Source organism: Ammodytes marinus (genome assembly GCF_949987685.1).
Source record: "Ammodytes marinus genome assembly, chromosome: 11".
Lineage (NCBI taxonomy): Eukaryota > Metazoa > Chordata > Actinopteri > Uranoscopiformes > Ammodytidae > Ammodytes > Ammodytes marinus.
In genome coordinates, this window is record NC_137215.1 from 183,646 (window position 1) to 200,581 (window position 16,936).

The 16,936-nt window shown below is 43.4% G+C and overlaps 2 protein-coding genes across 4 annotated transcripts in view; both read left to right on the forward strand.

Moving 5' to 3' along the window:
* The window catches only part of cul9 (cullin 9), a 42,313-nt gene extending 39,410 nt beyond the window's left edge, over positions 1-2,903 (forward strand). The window contains exons 31-32 of the mRNA XM_080036762.1: positions 57-145; positions 611-2,903. Of these exons, the coding sequence (XP_079892888.1) occupies positions 57-145; positions 611-830 (309 nt within the window). The 3' untranslated portion in view covers positions 831-2,903. The remainder of the gene's footprint in view (positions 1-56; positions 146-610) is intronic.
* A 4,146-nt stretch (positions 2,904-7,049) lies between these two features.
* The window catches only part of LOC307257800 (uncharacterized protein), a 29,688-nt gene continuing 19,801 nt past the window's right edge, over positions 7,050-16,936 (forward strand). For all 3 annotated transcript variants that reach the window (XM_080037138.1, XM_080037136.1, XM_080037137.1), the window contains exons 1-14: positions 7,050-7,104; positions 7,433-7,674; positions 8,099-8,226; positions 8,325-8,375; positions 9,626-9,813; positions 10,134-10,176; positions 10,405-10,530; positions 11,014-11,118; positions 11,565-11,675; positions 12,688-12,795; positions 13,789-13,935; positions 14,711-14,881; positions 15,167-15,250; positions 16,183-16,401. In XM_080037138.1, the coding sequence (XP_079893264.1) occupies positions 7,500-7,674; positions 8,099-8,226; positions 8,325-8,375; positions 9,626-9,813; positions 10,134-10,176; positions 10,405-10,530; positions 11,014-11,118; positions 11,565-11,675; positions 12,688-12,795; positions 13,789-13,935; positions 14,711-14,881; positions 15,167-15,250; positions 16,183-16,401 (1,656 nt within the window). In that variant the 5' untranslated portion in view covers positions 7,050-7,104; positions 7,433-7,499. The remainder of the gene's footprint in view (positions 7,105-7,432; positions 7,675-8,098; positions 8,227-8,324; positions 8,376-9,625; positions 9,814-10,133; positions 10,177-10,404; positions 10,531-11,013; positions 11,119-11,564; positions 11,676-12,687; positions 12,796-13,788; positions 13,936-14,710; positions 14,882-15,166; positions 15,251-16,182; positions 16,402-16,936) is intronic.

Here is a 16,936-nt window from a genome sequence, read left to right on the forward strand (position 1 = left end):
TGTGTTCGTGTGTGTGTGTGTGTGTGTGTTCGTGTGTGTGTGTGTTCGTGTTCCAGGACTTCAGAGTGGGCTATCAGTCTAAGAGCCAGGACCCAGACTCCACTCAGGACTCCAACCTCTCCAACAACACAGACGCCAACAAGAAGTGAGTCTCACACACGCACACACACTGAAAGAGACACACACACTTCTTTTTCTGAGCACACAGAAGGGAAAACACACACACGCACACACACACACACACACACTGAAAGAGACACACACTGACACACACACACTTCTTTTTCTGAGCTCCTGCACCAGTGTCAGGGGGGCGACACCAGTTTGTAAACGCTGCCATACTGAGAAATACAGAGAGAGTTTTGTGGAGCTGATAATAGGCTTAATCAACTTTGTGTCAACTCCTTTGGAGATGTGTATGAAAAAGTTACGCACAACGGCTTTAAAATTTACAAAGAAAAAATGCTTTTTAAAAGACCTGTACAAGTCTTACATTTCACTAGTATATCCCTTGGTTGGTTAGGTTAGATGTTAGATGTTAGATGTTAGAGGTTAGGGGTTTAAATATCAAATATAACACATGTTGTTTCTCTGTCGTTCGTATCCCCAGGGCTAAAGCTGATGGCGCTTCAGACTCCGGCGACTCTGACAACAACAACAACGCGGACGGAGAGAACGTGGAAGGAGAGGAAGAGGAGGATGAGTACGATGCAGAGTACGTTCCGGAGTGGCACGAGGATTATGACGAAGATGATATCGACGAGGACGATTTCTTCTCTGACGACGATGAATCTGAAAACTTAGAGCGAGATTTCAGCCCGTTCGACTGATTAGAAAAAATTAAATCTTTAAACCTTTAAAAGCCAGTTTTCAGACAGTGTAAAGGGGAGTAGGGGAGAGCGGGGTTCAAGGGGACGCTCTAGAGTGTATCGTCGGCCATCTTTGAAAAGGGTGGAAGTCCCCGATTCTGGAGAATGTTTGTTGGAAAAGAAAAAAGTGTATTGTCGAAATCAGTGAATATTTCCTCATGATCCGCTACCTGTCTGTACTGTGTGTGTGCTGAATTAAAAATATGGAATTAATACACAGCCTAGGCTCTGTAAACTGGTATGTTAACAAAGGGCCTATTGTAGCTAGCAACATTCCAGTTTCCCCCAAAAAATCTGGTGTTAATCCACAGCCTAGGCTCTGTAAAACGAGCATGTTGCTAGCTATGATGGGCCGTTTGTTTACAGAGCCTAGGCTGTTTATTAACTCTGGATTTTTTTTTCGGCATGCACACACACAGTACAGACAGGTAGCGGATCATGAGGAGATATTCACTGATTTTGACACAAAGTGATTTTGACAACAAGCGTTCTCCAGAATCACTGACTACACCTTTAAACTAGCCCCTCCCTTAAATCCCAAACCCTAAACACACCTGCACTCGCTTTCATCTTATCGTATTTTCCCTTCTGTGTTTTCATCCAAAGTACGGAAAAGGACGAATAAATAGTTCTGAGTTTAATTTAAGTTCTAAGAAGGGAACAAATTTACAAAATTCTTAGTTGGGTCTTTAAAGGTGGACCAAGTGGAGTCTATTATTTACTATCAAAAATATTAATAAACAGTTTAAAACCTTCTGAAACAAAAACATTTTTAAGATTCTGAGTAAACGTTCAACTCAGAATTTTTTTCCGTTTGTGACAATTTGAAGATTTTCTAAATTTAAATATGTCGATTTTGAATAATTTTTATGACTTAAAACTCAGAACGTTTTCCTTCCCTCGGTCGTGGCCTGATGTATCATCCGTACACTGAACAAAAATCTTAATTTCTTCTGCTGCTTTTTCGGATTTTTCCCAAGACAAATAAGTAAAAAGGATAAATGTAAGACTGGGTTTGTGGGAGACTGTCTGCATCTCATTGATATATTTTCCATATGAATCTTATTTTGTTTGTTTGTCTCGTCACACGTTCTGCCTTGATTTATTTTGAAAGATGGCGGCTGCTTCCTTCATTTGAAAGTAAAATAAAAAATAGATTATACAAACGCATCACTTCCTATTTTCAGAGTAAGATTTCCACACAAACGTTTTTTGTTTTTTTTGTTTTTCTTTGCTACATGTTTGTAGAGATTGTGACGGGTTATTTTGCCCCGAGCGGACGTCTGAAGTATATTTGCAATAACTGATCGATTGATCGATTGATTGATTGATTATTGGCTCACCACCGTCACCTGCTTTGTTTTCTGTATTTACATTAAAGGTGTAGTCAGTGATTCTGGAGAACGCTTGTTGTCAAAGTAAATTTATGTAAAAAAAAAAGTGAATATCTCCTCACGATCCGCTACCTGTCTGTACTGTGTGTGTGTGTGTGTGTGTGTGTGTGTGTGTGTGTGTGTGTGTGTGTGTGTGTGTGTGTGTGTGTGTGTGTGTGTGTGTGTGTGTGTGTGTGTGTGTGTGTGTGTGTGTGTGTGTGTGTGTGTGTGTGTGTGTGTGTGTGTGTGTGTGTGTGTGCTGAATCAAAAGCTGGGGTCAATACACAGCCTAGGCTCTGTAAACTGGCATGTCAACAAAGAGGCCATTGTAGCTAGCAACATTCCAGTTTACAGTTTACCAAGAAAAAAATGTGTTTGCGCGGACACACAGTACAGACAAGTTGCAGATCACGAGGATGTATTCACTGATTTTTTTACTAAAAGTGATTTTGACAACAAGCGTTCTCCAGAATCACTGACTGCACCTTTAAAGGACGTTGTTATTTAGGAGGGTTTTGTGGTTGTCAAGGAAGTGGGTGCGTTGCTAAGAGGGAAATCTGATATTGTGTAATTTTGAGAGATTCCTATATTCATATTGTTGATGTTCTATAATGTTCTTTCTTTGCTTCAGCTGCAAAACTAAATAAAAGCATTTTCTGCTTAACGCTGCCAAACGTGTCTGACATCATACTGTTACATTTCCTTTAATGGGATTCCCAGGTAAAATATCAAGGGATTCAGTTTTAACTCATTTAAAGTAACTTTTAGCTACCAGCTGTTTTGGTGGTGGTTTTGGTGTTACCCCAAACTATTTGGATGGAGCGAATCAAGCAGAAATTTAGAAAATATATAAATGTTAGTACAACACGTTTGAAATTACAGTTTTTCCCGATCATAGTTTTAAATAACCCACATTTTCTGATGTGGACATTTTTGCTAGTAAAAGGTGATTACAAAAGGTTGTTTTTACAATGTGGAATATTACAAATTGGAGCTGCACATCGGTGTCAGGTGAAATTTTTTAAAAAAATGCTTTATTTTTATAAATCTTATGTTCTGACCACATTAAAATCGCTAGATAGTGACCGTGTTTACATATTTTTCCCGGGTAAAATAATCCCGACGCTCTGATTGGATGAGGAATGCTGCAGTTTCATGTCCTCGCGCGTGGCGGCGGTAAAGAATCAACAACCGTTTATCGTCCGCCATTAAAATCAACAGAAGAGGAAAATAGACCATCCATCCACCAACACACCGGACCTGTTCACGCGTTATTGTCTTAGTTTAGGACTGAAAATCTCGACATTACTATCAATTCATAAGCTGGTAGTGAATGTATGAAACTACAGGGGATGTTTTAGTCGAGTTTAACCGACGAGTGTAACGAAAACTGGAGTATTTTCTTTATTAACGGTAGGTAGCTGGACCTGCTAAGCTAGGCGGCTATCTCCACTGCTCCAAGCCGTGTATGAGCTACTTCCGGCCGGCTAAAAGGTGAGGAGATGGGTCAGGGAAGGGGCCCGATCAATGGAGCAAATGGAGCTGTTGTCAAAAGGAAAAGAGACTAGATTTAGTACATGAACTTACAAGGTGGATACAGTTATTCTGGATAGGGCTTGTTGTCAAAATCAGTGAATATCTCCTCAGGATCCTCAAAAAAATCCAGTGTTTTTACTCGGCCAACGCTCCGCAAACAAGCATGTTGCTAGCTATGGTGGGCGCTTTGTTGACATACCAGTTTACAGAGCCTAGGCTGTGTATTAATACTGGTATTAAGGTAGATCTTGAGGAGTCGTTCATTGATTTTGACAACAAGCATCCTCCAGAATCACTGACTCCACCTTTTTTAAATATAGTTATAGTGACATGGAGCTGATTTCAAAAGTTGAAGCGACACAATTTTGTACATAAACTCAACTGAAAGGCTGTCGGTTTTTCAAACTTCGTTTACAGGTCAAAGGAAACATTTAGCAAGTCGCAGACACTATCCCTGCGTTCCAATCCCCATCCTTCCCTACTATTTAGTATGCCAGAAAAAGATTTAGGATGTCCCAATACATGCATCATGTCAATTGTATTACGTATGCTGAAAATACATAAATGCCCCACTAACTCTAAAATAATGTTGGAGTATTTATTCTTGACATTTCTCAACATAGTGAAAAACAATCTTCCTTATCTGATTTTTTTTCTCTCTCCCGTGGCCCTTAAACTCTTCTGTACTTAATGAAGTGTAGTAAAAAGAAAAAATATGTGATGTGGAACGCAGGGTGCATAACACTTGCTTCTTTTGCCTTCTTTTGCCTCCTTTTGCCTCCAGGCCTGGTCGGTGTTTTGGCTTGTGAGATCTGACGTCACTGCGGCCCGATGCACCAACCGCCGATGGGACCGTGCGATGACGGACCCCCGTTTGGAATGGGACATCCAGGTGAGTGACGTCCAAAACATATATTCAGATATTAATCCTTTTAATCTATTTAACCTTTATTTATATTCAAGAGATCAATTGTGTGTGTGTGTGTGTGTGTGTGTGTGTGTGTGTGTGTGTGTGTGTGTGTGTGTGTGTGTGTGTGTGTGTGTGTGTGTGTGTGTGTGTGTGTGTGTGTGTGTGTGTGTGTGTGTGTGTGTGTGTGTGTGTGTGTCAGAAACACTCTGGGGGGGACACCAGTTTGTCAATATACTATATTGTGTGTGTGTGCGCGCAGGGCTGCCCATAAGGGGTAGAAAGTGGGAAAGCTTTCTAGCTTTTTTTTTTTCTTTTTTTGCAGATTACCTAACTTAGCCAACCTTTATTATGAACGCTATATTCGCAAGAGAACTTTCTATAAAAGAAAACATTTTATTCATTGTTACTTGGGTAAAATATATCACATTTTATATTGAAAAACTAAAAGTATCATGGGTCGTTTTTTCCCCCTCAAAACCGTTGCATGCATTGATGATGAGCAAGCTAACCTAGCCAGCTCAGTGATGCCAGGACCTGGACATAAATCAGGGTACCAGAAAAGAAAGGAAAAAAAAAATTAACTTTCAAGGGCTTTAGACCCCCGGAAAATTCCTTAATATCAGTATTTCTGCAGAAGTGTATTTTCAATTCAGAGATACTGTGATATTTCATCAAGTTTTGAGGTGTCTTTGAAATTATTCTGTATATTTTATCTATTATTTTCTAAGAAAATTAGAAAATTACATATTTAGCCTTTAAATGAAGGTGTCAGATGGTTGTTATACTGATGAGGAAAGCTTCTGGTAGCAGTGCTATCATGGTAAACCCCCCTACAGCATTGGTGTGTCTAAAGGCTTACATTACAGGAAATGTGCCAAAAAGCAGGTGCAGAGATCTTGCAAGAGCAGAAAATTTCCGCTCGCGCGCTGCGCGCGCTCGCATTGTCGGTGTCTCTGCCCACTATAATTTCCAGTAGCCCACCCTAATCTAACTGGCTAGAACCGGCCCTGTGTACAGGTATGTGTTTATGTAGGAATAAGCGCATCATGCACATTGATACAAGTTCAGTATGAGAAAAGGGCCCAAGGACTGGACCTTTTCAGGGGCCCAGTCATTTGTCTGGGCAGGCCTGTGTGTGTGTGTCCTCTTTATTTAAAAACATATGTTACAGGTCTTTTAAAAATTTGTTCGAACTTCAATTTTTGAAAAAGTGACATCCCTACTGTGTGAGCAAGTTTTTTTCCGGTCCACCCTCAACTACAGGGTTGGTGGTTCGATCCCCCGTCTCCCCGCCACATGTCCAAGAGTCCCTGAGCAAGACACTGACCTCTAAACTGCTCCCGATAGTTAGCCTGCTATCGGTGTGTGAAAGGAAAACAGGTCTCCCTTGAAAAAGAGTCTCCGGTCTCAATGGGATTGGGGCGCTCCGGTGGCGTAGTGGATGGCTCGTACCATATTGGGTACAGCTTTCGTTGCAGTGGTCGCGGGTTCAAATCTGACCCGTGGACCTTTACTGCAGGTCATCCCCCCTCTCTCTGTCTCTCTGTCTCTCTCTCTCTCTCTCTCTGTCTCTCTCTCTCTCTCTCTCTCTCTCTCTCTCTCTCTCTCTCTCTCTCTCCCTCTCTCCCCCTCCCTCTCTCTCTCTCTCTCTCTCTCTCTCTCTCTCTCTCTCTCTCTCCCCATTTCAACTCTGTACTGTCTAATAAAGCTTTAACATGCCAAAAAATTATCTTAAAAAAATAAAAACCTTTGAATTTCTCCATTTGCTCCAGGTTGGGGCGGTCCCGGCCCGATGGGTTGGGGGCCTCGAGGGCCTCCTGACTGGGGTCCGATGGGTCCCATGGGGCCGAGAGGACCAGGGGGGCCGATGGGGCCAGGAGGGTGGGGTCCCCGCGGAGGCCCCGGTCCTCGTGGAGGGTTTGGGCCTCGGGGGCCGCCTCACCCGGGCTGGTGCGGGCCGCGGGGGCCACCTGGACCCTGGGGGGGGCCACACCCCGATGAATGGAGGCCCCCCCATTCCGACGACTGGAGACCCCCACACCCAGACCACTGGAGACACCCACACCCAGAGGTAACGGACTGGGGGGTAATACAGATATGTCAGCCTTTCCTTGACTGTATAACAGTACTGAAGGAACCTACTTGCTTAACATTTACCTTTAGTTTAAACAATGTCCTTAGAAACCTGTAAAGTAGAGTACGCCATGTTAGCTGTTAATTTTATTTTGTCTTTTTTTTGTGTTGTGTTTTTCAGTTGTCTATGTTCTTTAAAAGAAAAAAAATCAAAAATGAAGTATTTAATAATAATGGTGATAATACCCGCCCCCCCCCCCCCCTCCCCCAGGCGAACCTCAGTGACTGGGACAGCCTCAGCCCCCAGGCACAGATGGAGGAATGGAAGCGTCTCTATCCCGAGGTAACACTCACTTTCTAACTTCAAACAGTGTTCCAGGGATCACATTTCTCTGTGAGGAAAAACTGCTCCAGGGGCGCTGTACTATGGCTGACCCTGTGTGAGGACCCCCTCTGGAGTGTGGGAACTCGAGAGGGGAGATGCGAAAAGACAAATATCAATGTGCCTCGTTTAAATTGACTAATAAAAGTAATTTAACTTCAATGTAACAGTGGTGTATAAAAACTCAATAAAATACTAATTCCAAAAAAAAAGTAATTTAACTTAACTTATCGTGATCAGAAATTCAATCAAAATAACCATGAGAATATATATTTTTCTGCGCCCGGAGGACTGGCGCATGTATCTGGACGATTGGAGGCGCCTGAACCCTGGAGACGTGGACTGGAGACCCCCTGATGCTGACTGGAGGCCACCGGGCAAACACCCAGGACCCCCGGGCGACTGGGCCCCAGACAACCACCCCCCACCACCGCCAGGGGAATGGGGACCCGAGAAACACCCTCCTGCACCGGGCTGGGGTCCGCCTGATATGTGGGGGGGGTCCGGAGCCCATTCCTCCTCCAGGGCAGGGTAAGACATTAACTTTATTTTATTATATTATGAATTTACTTTTATTTTATTTTATGAATACAGTTTTATATATAAATTTGACTTAAAGTTTTATATTTTTTTTTAGAAATTAAATTAAATTTTTTTAATATATTAATTTATGATAAAATTAACCTTTTTTTATATACATATCTTTTTTTAGATTTTTTTTATGAAAAATAAATAATAAAATAAAAATGGTTGAAAATAAATTTACTTTTTTTTTATTTTTTTGAAATTTCCTTTAAATTATTTTTTATTTTTTAGATTTTTTTTATTTTTATGAATTACTTATTCTAAGATTTTTGTTACAAAAAGCATCAAAAAATGCAAAAAAAATATCTTAAAAAATGTATTATAAAAACCTGTTAAATTAATTTCTGCTGGTTTCCGTCCCCCTCTCCAGCACCTGTTGCGCCGCCCGGCCCCCCTCCCCCTGTGAGGATACCTCCCCCCGACCCAACGATCCCTCCACCCTGTGTTCCCCCTCCCGGCTTTCCACCTGTCTACCCCCCACCTGGCTGGACCCCACAGGTGAGACTCTGTCTGTCTGTCTGTCCGTCCGTCCGTCCGTCCATCCATCCATGAATGAATGAATGATAACTGAACATTTTCTGTGTGTGTATTTTCAGCCGGTGGTGGAGGCTGTGATGCCCAACCCGCCTCCAGACCAACCTGAGTGGGTAAGTGAGGACCGCAGGGTTCAACATGACCCATGGCTCTCTGGCCCGGGTGGAAGTTTCTCTTGAAGTTAATATTTTAACCTTCAGCAGAGTATTACTACACTAGGGCTGGGCGATATGGACCAAATCTTATATCACGATATAGGTAATTGTATATCACGATATGGATATATATCACGATATAGTATTTTTCCTTTAAATTCAATGGATTACAATAACCGTACTGAACTTTAATCACATTAGATTATTTTCATCTTTTGCTTGGAACTTAAATTTCCATACAAAAGAAAAACTGGTGCAAAATACCACACCAGTCTGGCTTTAGTCAGTCAGTGCAAAATAAAAATGACAGCATCAACATTTTCCAATTGATAGTAGCCTACATCAAAATAATGAAAGGCTGTCAAAATTAACTAGTGAGCAAATGTCTGGTAATACTTTAACTCCAGCTTCAACACAAATAATATTTTCAAGTTTGACATGTTTTAAAGTTACATAAAACCAGCCTTGCTGGCTGTCTCCAACAATAACAGCACGGGGGTGAAGCCCCGAGTAGGCTAACGATGTCATTATTAGCCAGCTAGCTCACGAGAGCTAACCCATGTAGTTTGCGGCTTAAAACAAGCCAACTCTGCGTCACGGCAACAGCACGCTGAAGCAGCAAGCAAGTTTCCTTTGCCCGATGATATTTTTGACCGTTAAAACCAGCTGCTCTGCCACCGTGACACGGAGTTGGTTTGTTAACTGTAGTCATGGCGCACCGGAGATAGACAGCTAGAGCGACAGATGAGGCTTCTTCTGTTGCGGGTAAAGAAGCTGTTTTGCAGCCCAGAACTCTGCTGCAGAGCCCCCGTGTGGCGCGGCGGTGTAACTGCAGTGTAACTGTAGGGACTCGGAGGGACAGCTGCCTCCCGCTCCATCTATGCTCCCGCCACATGAACTTTTTTTCTCCGCGATATAAACGGTATGGCCAAATCTCTCCCGGTAGACACTTTCATATCGTCCACGATATGATATCGTCATATCGCCCAGCCCTATACTACACTGTGATTTTACTGCGGCTATACAGAGTTGAATAAGATTATACTTTTTTTTTCTCTATTTCGAGCAGAACTCCATGTCCATGTAAATCCTTATGTGTGTGTGTGTGTCTCCGTCTCTCTCTCTCTCTCTCTCTCTCTCTCTCTCTCTCTCTCTCGCTCTCTCTCTCTCTCTCTCTCTCTCTCTCTCTCACTGTGTCTGTCTGTCAGATCAAAGCACTGATTTCAGCCCCTCCCGGTGAATCGCCTGCGTCAGAGCCAAAGAAAGCTTGTGATGAGCCGTTGGTGTTTGGTGTGTCCGTCCCTCCACCGTCGCTGCCCCCTCCTCCCAAACCCAAACCTGACATCAGCAAGACAGCCAAGGCCCTGGGGCTGCTGGGCAAACGCAACTATGAAAAGTAAGTCCAGATACACACAGGCTACATTACATTACAGCTGATGCTTTTATCCAAAGCCACTTATCCAGTAAGTGCATTCAACCATGAAGGTACCAATTCAGAATTTTACAGAATAGGTTAAGTGTTTAAGTCAAATACAGTAATGTGTGTGTGTGTGTGTGTGTGTGTGTGTGTGTGTGTGTGTGTGTGTGTGTGTGTGTGTGTGTGTGTGTGTGTGTGTGTGTGTGTGTGTGTGTGTGTGTGTGTGTGTGTGTGTGTGTGTGTGTGTGTGTGTGTGTGTGTGTGTGTGTCCGTCCGTCCGTCCGTCCGTCCGTCCTCAGGCCGCCTCCAGGAAGGTCCACGGGCATCATCTCATTCATTGGGGTAAGAACAATATCTATCTATCCATCTATCTATCTCTCTCTCCATCTCTCCATCTATCTCTCCATCCATCTCTCCATCTCTTTCTCCATCCATCTATCTATCTCTTTATCTATCTCTCCATCTATCTATCTCTCTCTCCATCTCTCCATCTATCTCTCCATCTCTCCATCTATCTCTCCATCTCTCCATCCATCAGTTAATATTAAAACCTTGTCCTGTGTGTTTCAGCCGACCTTTGGAAGCATCGAGAGAGAAGATCTGGAGAAGTTCTCCTTCAGTTTCTCTGTGTTCTTTGGAAACCCCAAAGCCATGACGCCCGGGGTCAGGGTCCACTTCACTGCCTGCAAGGAGAAGGTACCTGTCTGTCTGTCTGTCTGTCTGTTCCTCTGTCTGTCTGTCCACTTCACTGCCTGCAAGGAGAAGGTACCTGTCTGTCTGTCTGTCTGTCTGTTCCTCTGTCTGTCTGTCCACTTCACCGCCTGCAAGGAGAAGGTGTCTGTCTGTCTGTCTGTCTGTCTGTCTGTCTGTCTGTCTGTCTGTCTGTCTGTCTGTTCCTCTGTCTGTCTGTCTGTCTGTCTGTCCACTTAACCGCATGCAAGGAGAAGGTGCCTGTCTGTCTGTGTGTGTCTGTCTGTGTGTGTGTCTGTCTGTGTGTGTGTCTGTCTGTCTGTCTGTTCCTCTGTCTGTCTGTCCACTTCACCGCATGCAAGGAGAAGGTACCTGTCTGTCGTGGTGCATTTTAAACTCAGACATTGTTAATGCACTTCTCCATGTTAATTCACATTTTCTTTATACAATCGTGTGTGTGTGTGTGTGTGTGTGTGTGTGTGAGAACAGAACAGTCTCATAGCGACGGATGTGAAAGTGGCTCCTGGTGGAACAGAGAACGTTGACCCAGAGATCCACGAAGGAGCCGTCAGTCAGGCCATCGTGGAGCCCCAGGTACAAAGCAACACTTTCCCCTTTAAACAAGTCTGACACACACACACACACACACACACACACACACACACACACACACACACACACACACACACACACACACACACACACACACACACACAGAGGTACGTCAACACTTTACCCTTTAAACAAGTCTGACACACACACAGATACGGCAACACTCTAACCTTTAAGATAAAGATAAGATGTACTTTATTCATCTCAGAACACACACACAGATATATATATATGCATATCACACCCATTAAAAAAAACATGAGCCCACAAAACATAGCCTGGATAAAACAAGTGTGTGTGTGTGCTGTCTGTCTGACTCTGTTTGTGTGTGTGTCTATCTGACTTTGTGTGTCTGTATGTCTGTGTGTGTGTGTGTCTGTCTGTGTGTCTGTCTGTCTGTCTGTCTGTCTTTCTGTCTGTCCGTCTAGCCCGGGGAGAAGCAGTACCCCGGATGGCTTCACGTGAACATTGGACCGTTAAGAACCAACCTGACGTTTGAGAGGAAAGACAGCACAGTCACTCTGCTGAAAGACGACCAGGTTGGCTTATGTGCTTATCTGCTTGTGTTTTACAGGTGAAACTCATATTATTAGAATATCATGGAAAATGAATTGGAATTGAGGCAAGAATTCATGCAGAAGGGGCCCAAATCAAGTACTGAAGACATATGCATGATTATACTTTATAAAGGGCCGACATTTCTGTATTTAAAATCTATTTTTTATTGATTTTATGTAATATAAAAAATTTCTGAGATTTTGAATTTGGGGTTTTCATAAGCTGTACGCCATAATAACCAAATGTATAACAAATAAAAGCTTGAAATATCTCACTTTGCATGTAATGAGTCTATATAGTATATTATTTTCACAATTCAAGTTGAATTACTGAAATAAATTAACTTTTGCACGATATTCTAAGTTTTCGAGTTTCACCTGTATATTCTTATATGAAAATGACTTTTGGGTGTGGTTACTATATAAGCCTGTACAGGTTTCTGCCTCACCACACATGTATATATATTTTTTTATATATCCCTCTCTCCCTCTCCCTCTCCCTGTCTGTCTCTCCCTCCCTCCCTCCCTCCCTGTGTCCCTCTCCCTGTCTCCCTCTCCCTCCCTCTCTCTCCCTGTCTCCCTCTCCATGTCTCCCTCTCCATGTGTCCCTGTCTCCCTCTCCCTCCCTCTCTCTCCCTGTCTCCCTCTCCATGTCTCCCTCTCCATGTGTCCCTCTCCCTGTCTCCCTCCCTCTCCCTCTCCATGTCTCTCTCTCTCCCTGTCTCTCTCTCCCTGTCTCCCTCTCCCTGTCTCTCTCCCTCCCTCCCTCTCCCTCCCTCCCCCTGTCTCCCTCCCCCTGTCTCTCCCTCCCTGTCTCTCCCTCCCCCTGTCTCTCCCTCTCTCTCTCTCTCTCTCCCTCCCTCCCTCTCCCTGTCTCTCCCTGTCTCTCTCCCTCCCTCCCTCCCTCTCTCCCTCTCTCTCTCTTTTCTACGGGTCTTTTTACGGGTTTTTTTTATAGTGTTTGTATGAAACTAAACTGAACTGACCTCAACAGGTTCTGATCAACCTTCTGACTGACATCGTGTCGGAGAAGAGACGAGCCACGAACATCAAACCAAAAATACCTTCAACCTTCCAACACACCAAGGAGACGCGGGAGCAGGTAGTGTGTGTGTGTGTGTGTGTGTGTGTGTGTGTGTGTGTGTGTGTGTGTGTGTGTGTGTGTGTGTGTGTGTGTGTGTGTGTGTGTGTGTGTGTGTGTGTGTGTGTGTGTGTGTGTGTGTGTGTGTGTGTGTGTGTCTGTGTTTCTGTGTGTGTGTGTGTGTCTGTGTTTCTGTGTGTGCGTGCAGGGACATGTTCACAACCTACACACAATATCTGATCATTTACGTGCTTGATAAAGACACGTGTATTATTTAGGGATGGTTAACCGTTAAAGGTCTAGTCAGAGTTTCTGGAGAATGTTTGTTCTTAAACAGAGGCAAACTAATCCATTCTACCTGAAGGTGGTGCTCTCCTTTCTTTCCTTAATTTCGACTTTATTTTAGGCAGAAGGCGTGCATAGTCTTGATTGCTGCCTTAACTGTGAAACCCTGAGATCTAAAAGCCTCTCTTCAGCCTGTCTCCTTCAAATTAAATCAAAATCAAATCAGTTTTATTTCTATAGCCCAATATCACAAATAGACATTTACCTCAGTGGGCTTCACATTCCATACAGTATGACACCCTGCCCTTATCTATCTATCTATCCATCTATCCATCTATCCATCCATCCATTTATCTGCCCTTACACCCTTAGCTCGGCTGAGAAAAAACTCCCAGTAAAAAACCCTTTATCGGTATTAAAAAAATTGAGAAATCTCAGGGAGAGTTGACAGAGTAAGGGATCCCTCTCCCAGGACGGACATGCTGCAATAGATGTCATAAGTTCTCCTTCCCTGTCTCTCTCCCTCCCTCCCTCTCCCTGTCTCCCTCTCCCTCCCTGTCTCCCTGTCTTCTTCCCTGTCTCTCTCTCCCTCCCTCCCTCTCCCTGTCCCCCTCTCTCTCCCTGTCTCCCTCCCTCTCCCTCCCTCCCTCTCCCTGTCTCCCTCTCCCGTCCTCCCTCCCTCCCTCCCTCCCTCCCTCCCTCTCTCTCTCTCTCTCTCTCTCTCCACAGGGAGTGATCAGCAGCCTAGCGGACGGGAAAGGAATCATAAAGTCGGAGCAGCATGGCGACCTTCCCTTCAGCTCCAAGGAGAACTTCAGTGACGTGGATTTCTCAGAGGACGACATCAACGAGGAAGTGGAGTTTACTGTTGCCACGGTGAGAGTTTTGGGGGAGGGGTTTAACTTTACCTGAAATGGATGATTGTCTAGACTGCCAACAAATGGAAACGATTGCACTATAGCTTTTAGAAGTTTTTCAGCTTAAACTAAACTTAATTTAGAAATACAGAGAGAGTTTTGTGGAGCTGATAATAGGCTTAATCAACTTTGTGTCAACTCGTTTGGCGGATGGCTTGAATGTAACAGATATTCATTAATATGGGAAAGTGACGCACTATACAGCTCTGGAAAAAATTTAGAGACCACTCCAAATGTTCAGTGTCTCTCGCTCAACTATTTATAGGCTTATGTTTGAGTAAAATTTACTTTTGGTTTAATTCTATTAGCCATTGACAACATTTTTACCAAATTCCCCCCCAAAAAATATTGTCATTAAGAGCATTTCCATCCAGTGATGTTGAGATGAAGGTTGAAGAAAAATCCAGACTGGTCTCTCAATTTTTTTCCTCAACTATAACTTTTAAACCTTTTTTGTTAATTTTTTTTTCTAAACTTAATTTAGACATACAGAGAGAGTTTTGTGGAGCTGATGGGCTTAATGCGATGGCTTGAATGTAACCGTCATTAATTTATATGGAAAAGTGACGCACTACTATTAGCCTGGAAATCCAGACCTGCTGACTCTACTGACTTGAGTTGAGAAGGTCTATTGATCGTGGCCAGACCCTCTATCGTTCTAGATATGGATCTGGATTTACAGGCTAACGCACTATAGCTTTTAAACCTTTTTTGTTAATTTTTTTTTTTTTCAGCTTAAAGACGGTAAAGTTGCGATCAGAATCCGCAGGGTGAAGGAACCTCTTCTGCTCACGCTCTGCGCCGCCACCGCAGCCGTCTCCGCGGTTACCGAGAAAATGGAGGCCGAGCCAGCCGTCGCCGACAGCAACGGAGCCGAGTGCTTTAAGCCGAAACCGATACCAAAGGTAAAAATATTGTTTTTTTAGACTTTAAAGTTTTTAATTAAAATTTCTGAAACATGGTTTTTTTTGCAATTTATATATATTGGCCTATATACTGTATATGGTAAAAGTATTCGCTTAAAGGTGTACTGTGCAGTTTCAAGGGAGACACACACACACACTCACTCACTCACTCTCTCACACACTCTCTCTCTCTCACACACACACACACTCACTCACTCACTCTCACACACACACACTAACTCAATAAAATGTTGTAACCATTTCTTCCATTTTGGCAAATCGAAGAAAATAGTGGATCTTCGTCCGAACCAGATTCTGGACCCGGATTTTTATGAAGGAATCGTGAGCCAGACGATCATCGAACCCACGGTCAGTTACACACACGACACACAGACACACACACACACACACTCACTCACTCACTCACTCACTCACTCACTCACTCACTCACTCACTCACTCACTCACTCACTCACTCACTCACTCACTAACACTCACTCACTCACTCACTCACTCACTCACTCACTCACTCACTCACTCACTCACTCACTCACTCACTCACTCACTCACACACTCACTGTTACAGGAATTCTTGTATCTTATGTATTAAAACCCAGGTGTTTTAAAGATTTTTTACTTGCGACAGCTGGGCAAGGGTGTCAATCAATGTAAACACGTCTTACATTGTTGGTATACATGATTGAGACAACGAGATGAACAGGATAGCAGAGGTTTTATCAGACAATAATGTGTATGCGAACACACTTGGTTCGTGTGTCCAGGGTCATTGAGTCCCTAGCAAGATGAGGCAGGTGTGTATCCTTTAGAGCGGACTGTCTACTCCCTTTCTTCCATGGCCATTCACAGTATCTCTCTTGTAGATAGCAATGAGCAAGTTGCATATTTGTGAGGTCAAACCTTCACACACAAAGAAACATAAGACGTTCTCACAGGATACAGGCGTAATAATTCATAGATTGTAATCAAGCAATGCATTGGGAGATTTAGGGGGTTCTCCTCCAGTGCTTCCCCATTAACTCTCAACCATCGTGAACATGAATACGTCATACATACATCTGTGTAGAGCCAAAATCTTTAGGGCTCTTAAGTTGACTGGGACAAAGTTCACAGCAGAAAGCATGAATTGTTGCAGCATTAAAATGTTATAATATAAAAGGAAACAAAGTTTTGTTTACACTCACTCACTCACTCACTCACTCACTCACTCACTCACTCACACACACTCTCACTCACTCACACACTCACCAATGTAATCTGCTGTCTGTGTGTGTGTCTGTCCAGTCTACCATGGTTGGCTACCCGGGTCAGATCCACGCTAACATCGGCCCGGCTCGGACCAACGTGACGTTCAGCCATCGTGACTGTGGCGTGACGCTGCTGAAGAACGACCACGTGTTGATTAACCTCCTGGTCGACGTCTCAACCCGGAAGAGACGCGCCGCAAACATCAGACCCAAGATCCCCTTTACCTTCAGCTATACCAAGGAGAAGAGAGAGCGGGTAACTAACGCATACACACCTATCCTATTCTAGTGTGTGTGTGTGTGTGTGTGTGTGTGTGTGTGTGAGATACATGACAACTTTAAGGCTGCACCATTTTTTTTTCAGAAAAACAACAATAAATAGATATTTATATTTACTGTAATTGTCTAGCCACCTATCATTATAATTATTAAAACAGGCAAAAATATAAACTGTAAATATTTGGTTTAAAACAAAATAAGTGCGATGACCGTCATCTCAAAATGACATTTGGATTTGTCTCTTTTTTTTCTTATTTTTTTTCTTTTTCTTTTTCTTTGTGGTCGTTTGTAATACTAAGTCACTTTTAAAATTAGTTTTTGTATTTGGTTAAAGCTGGGGTGGAGGATTTGGGGAGAAAATAGCAGTTGGGATAGAGATTCGAATCCAAATACCTCAACCGCTCCACTTGTTCTCTTTGGTCCCTCCCCTATGGTCCCTCCCTGACACGCTCTAGTCTACACCAACAAAGTCGTGCCAAAGTGAATGGACAGTCCCAACAGCCAATAAGAAC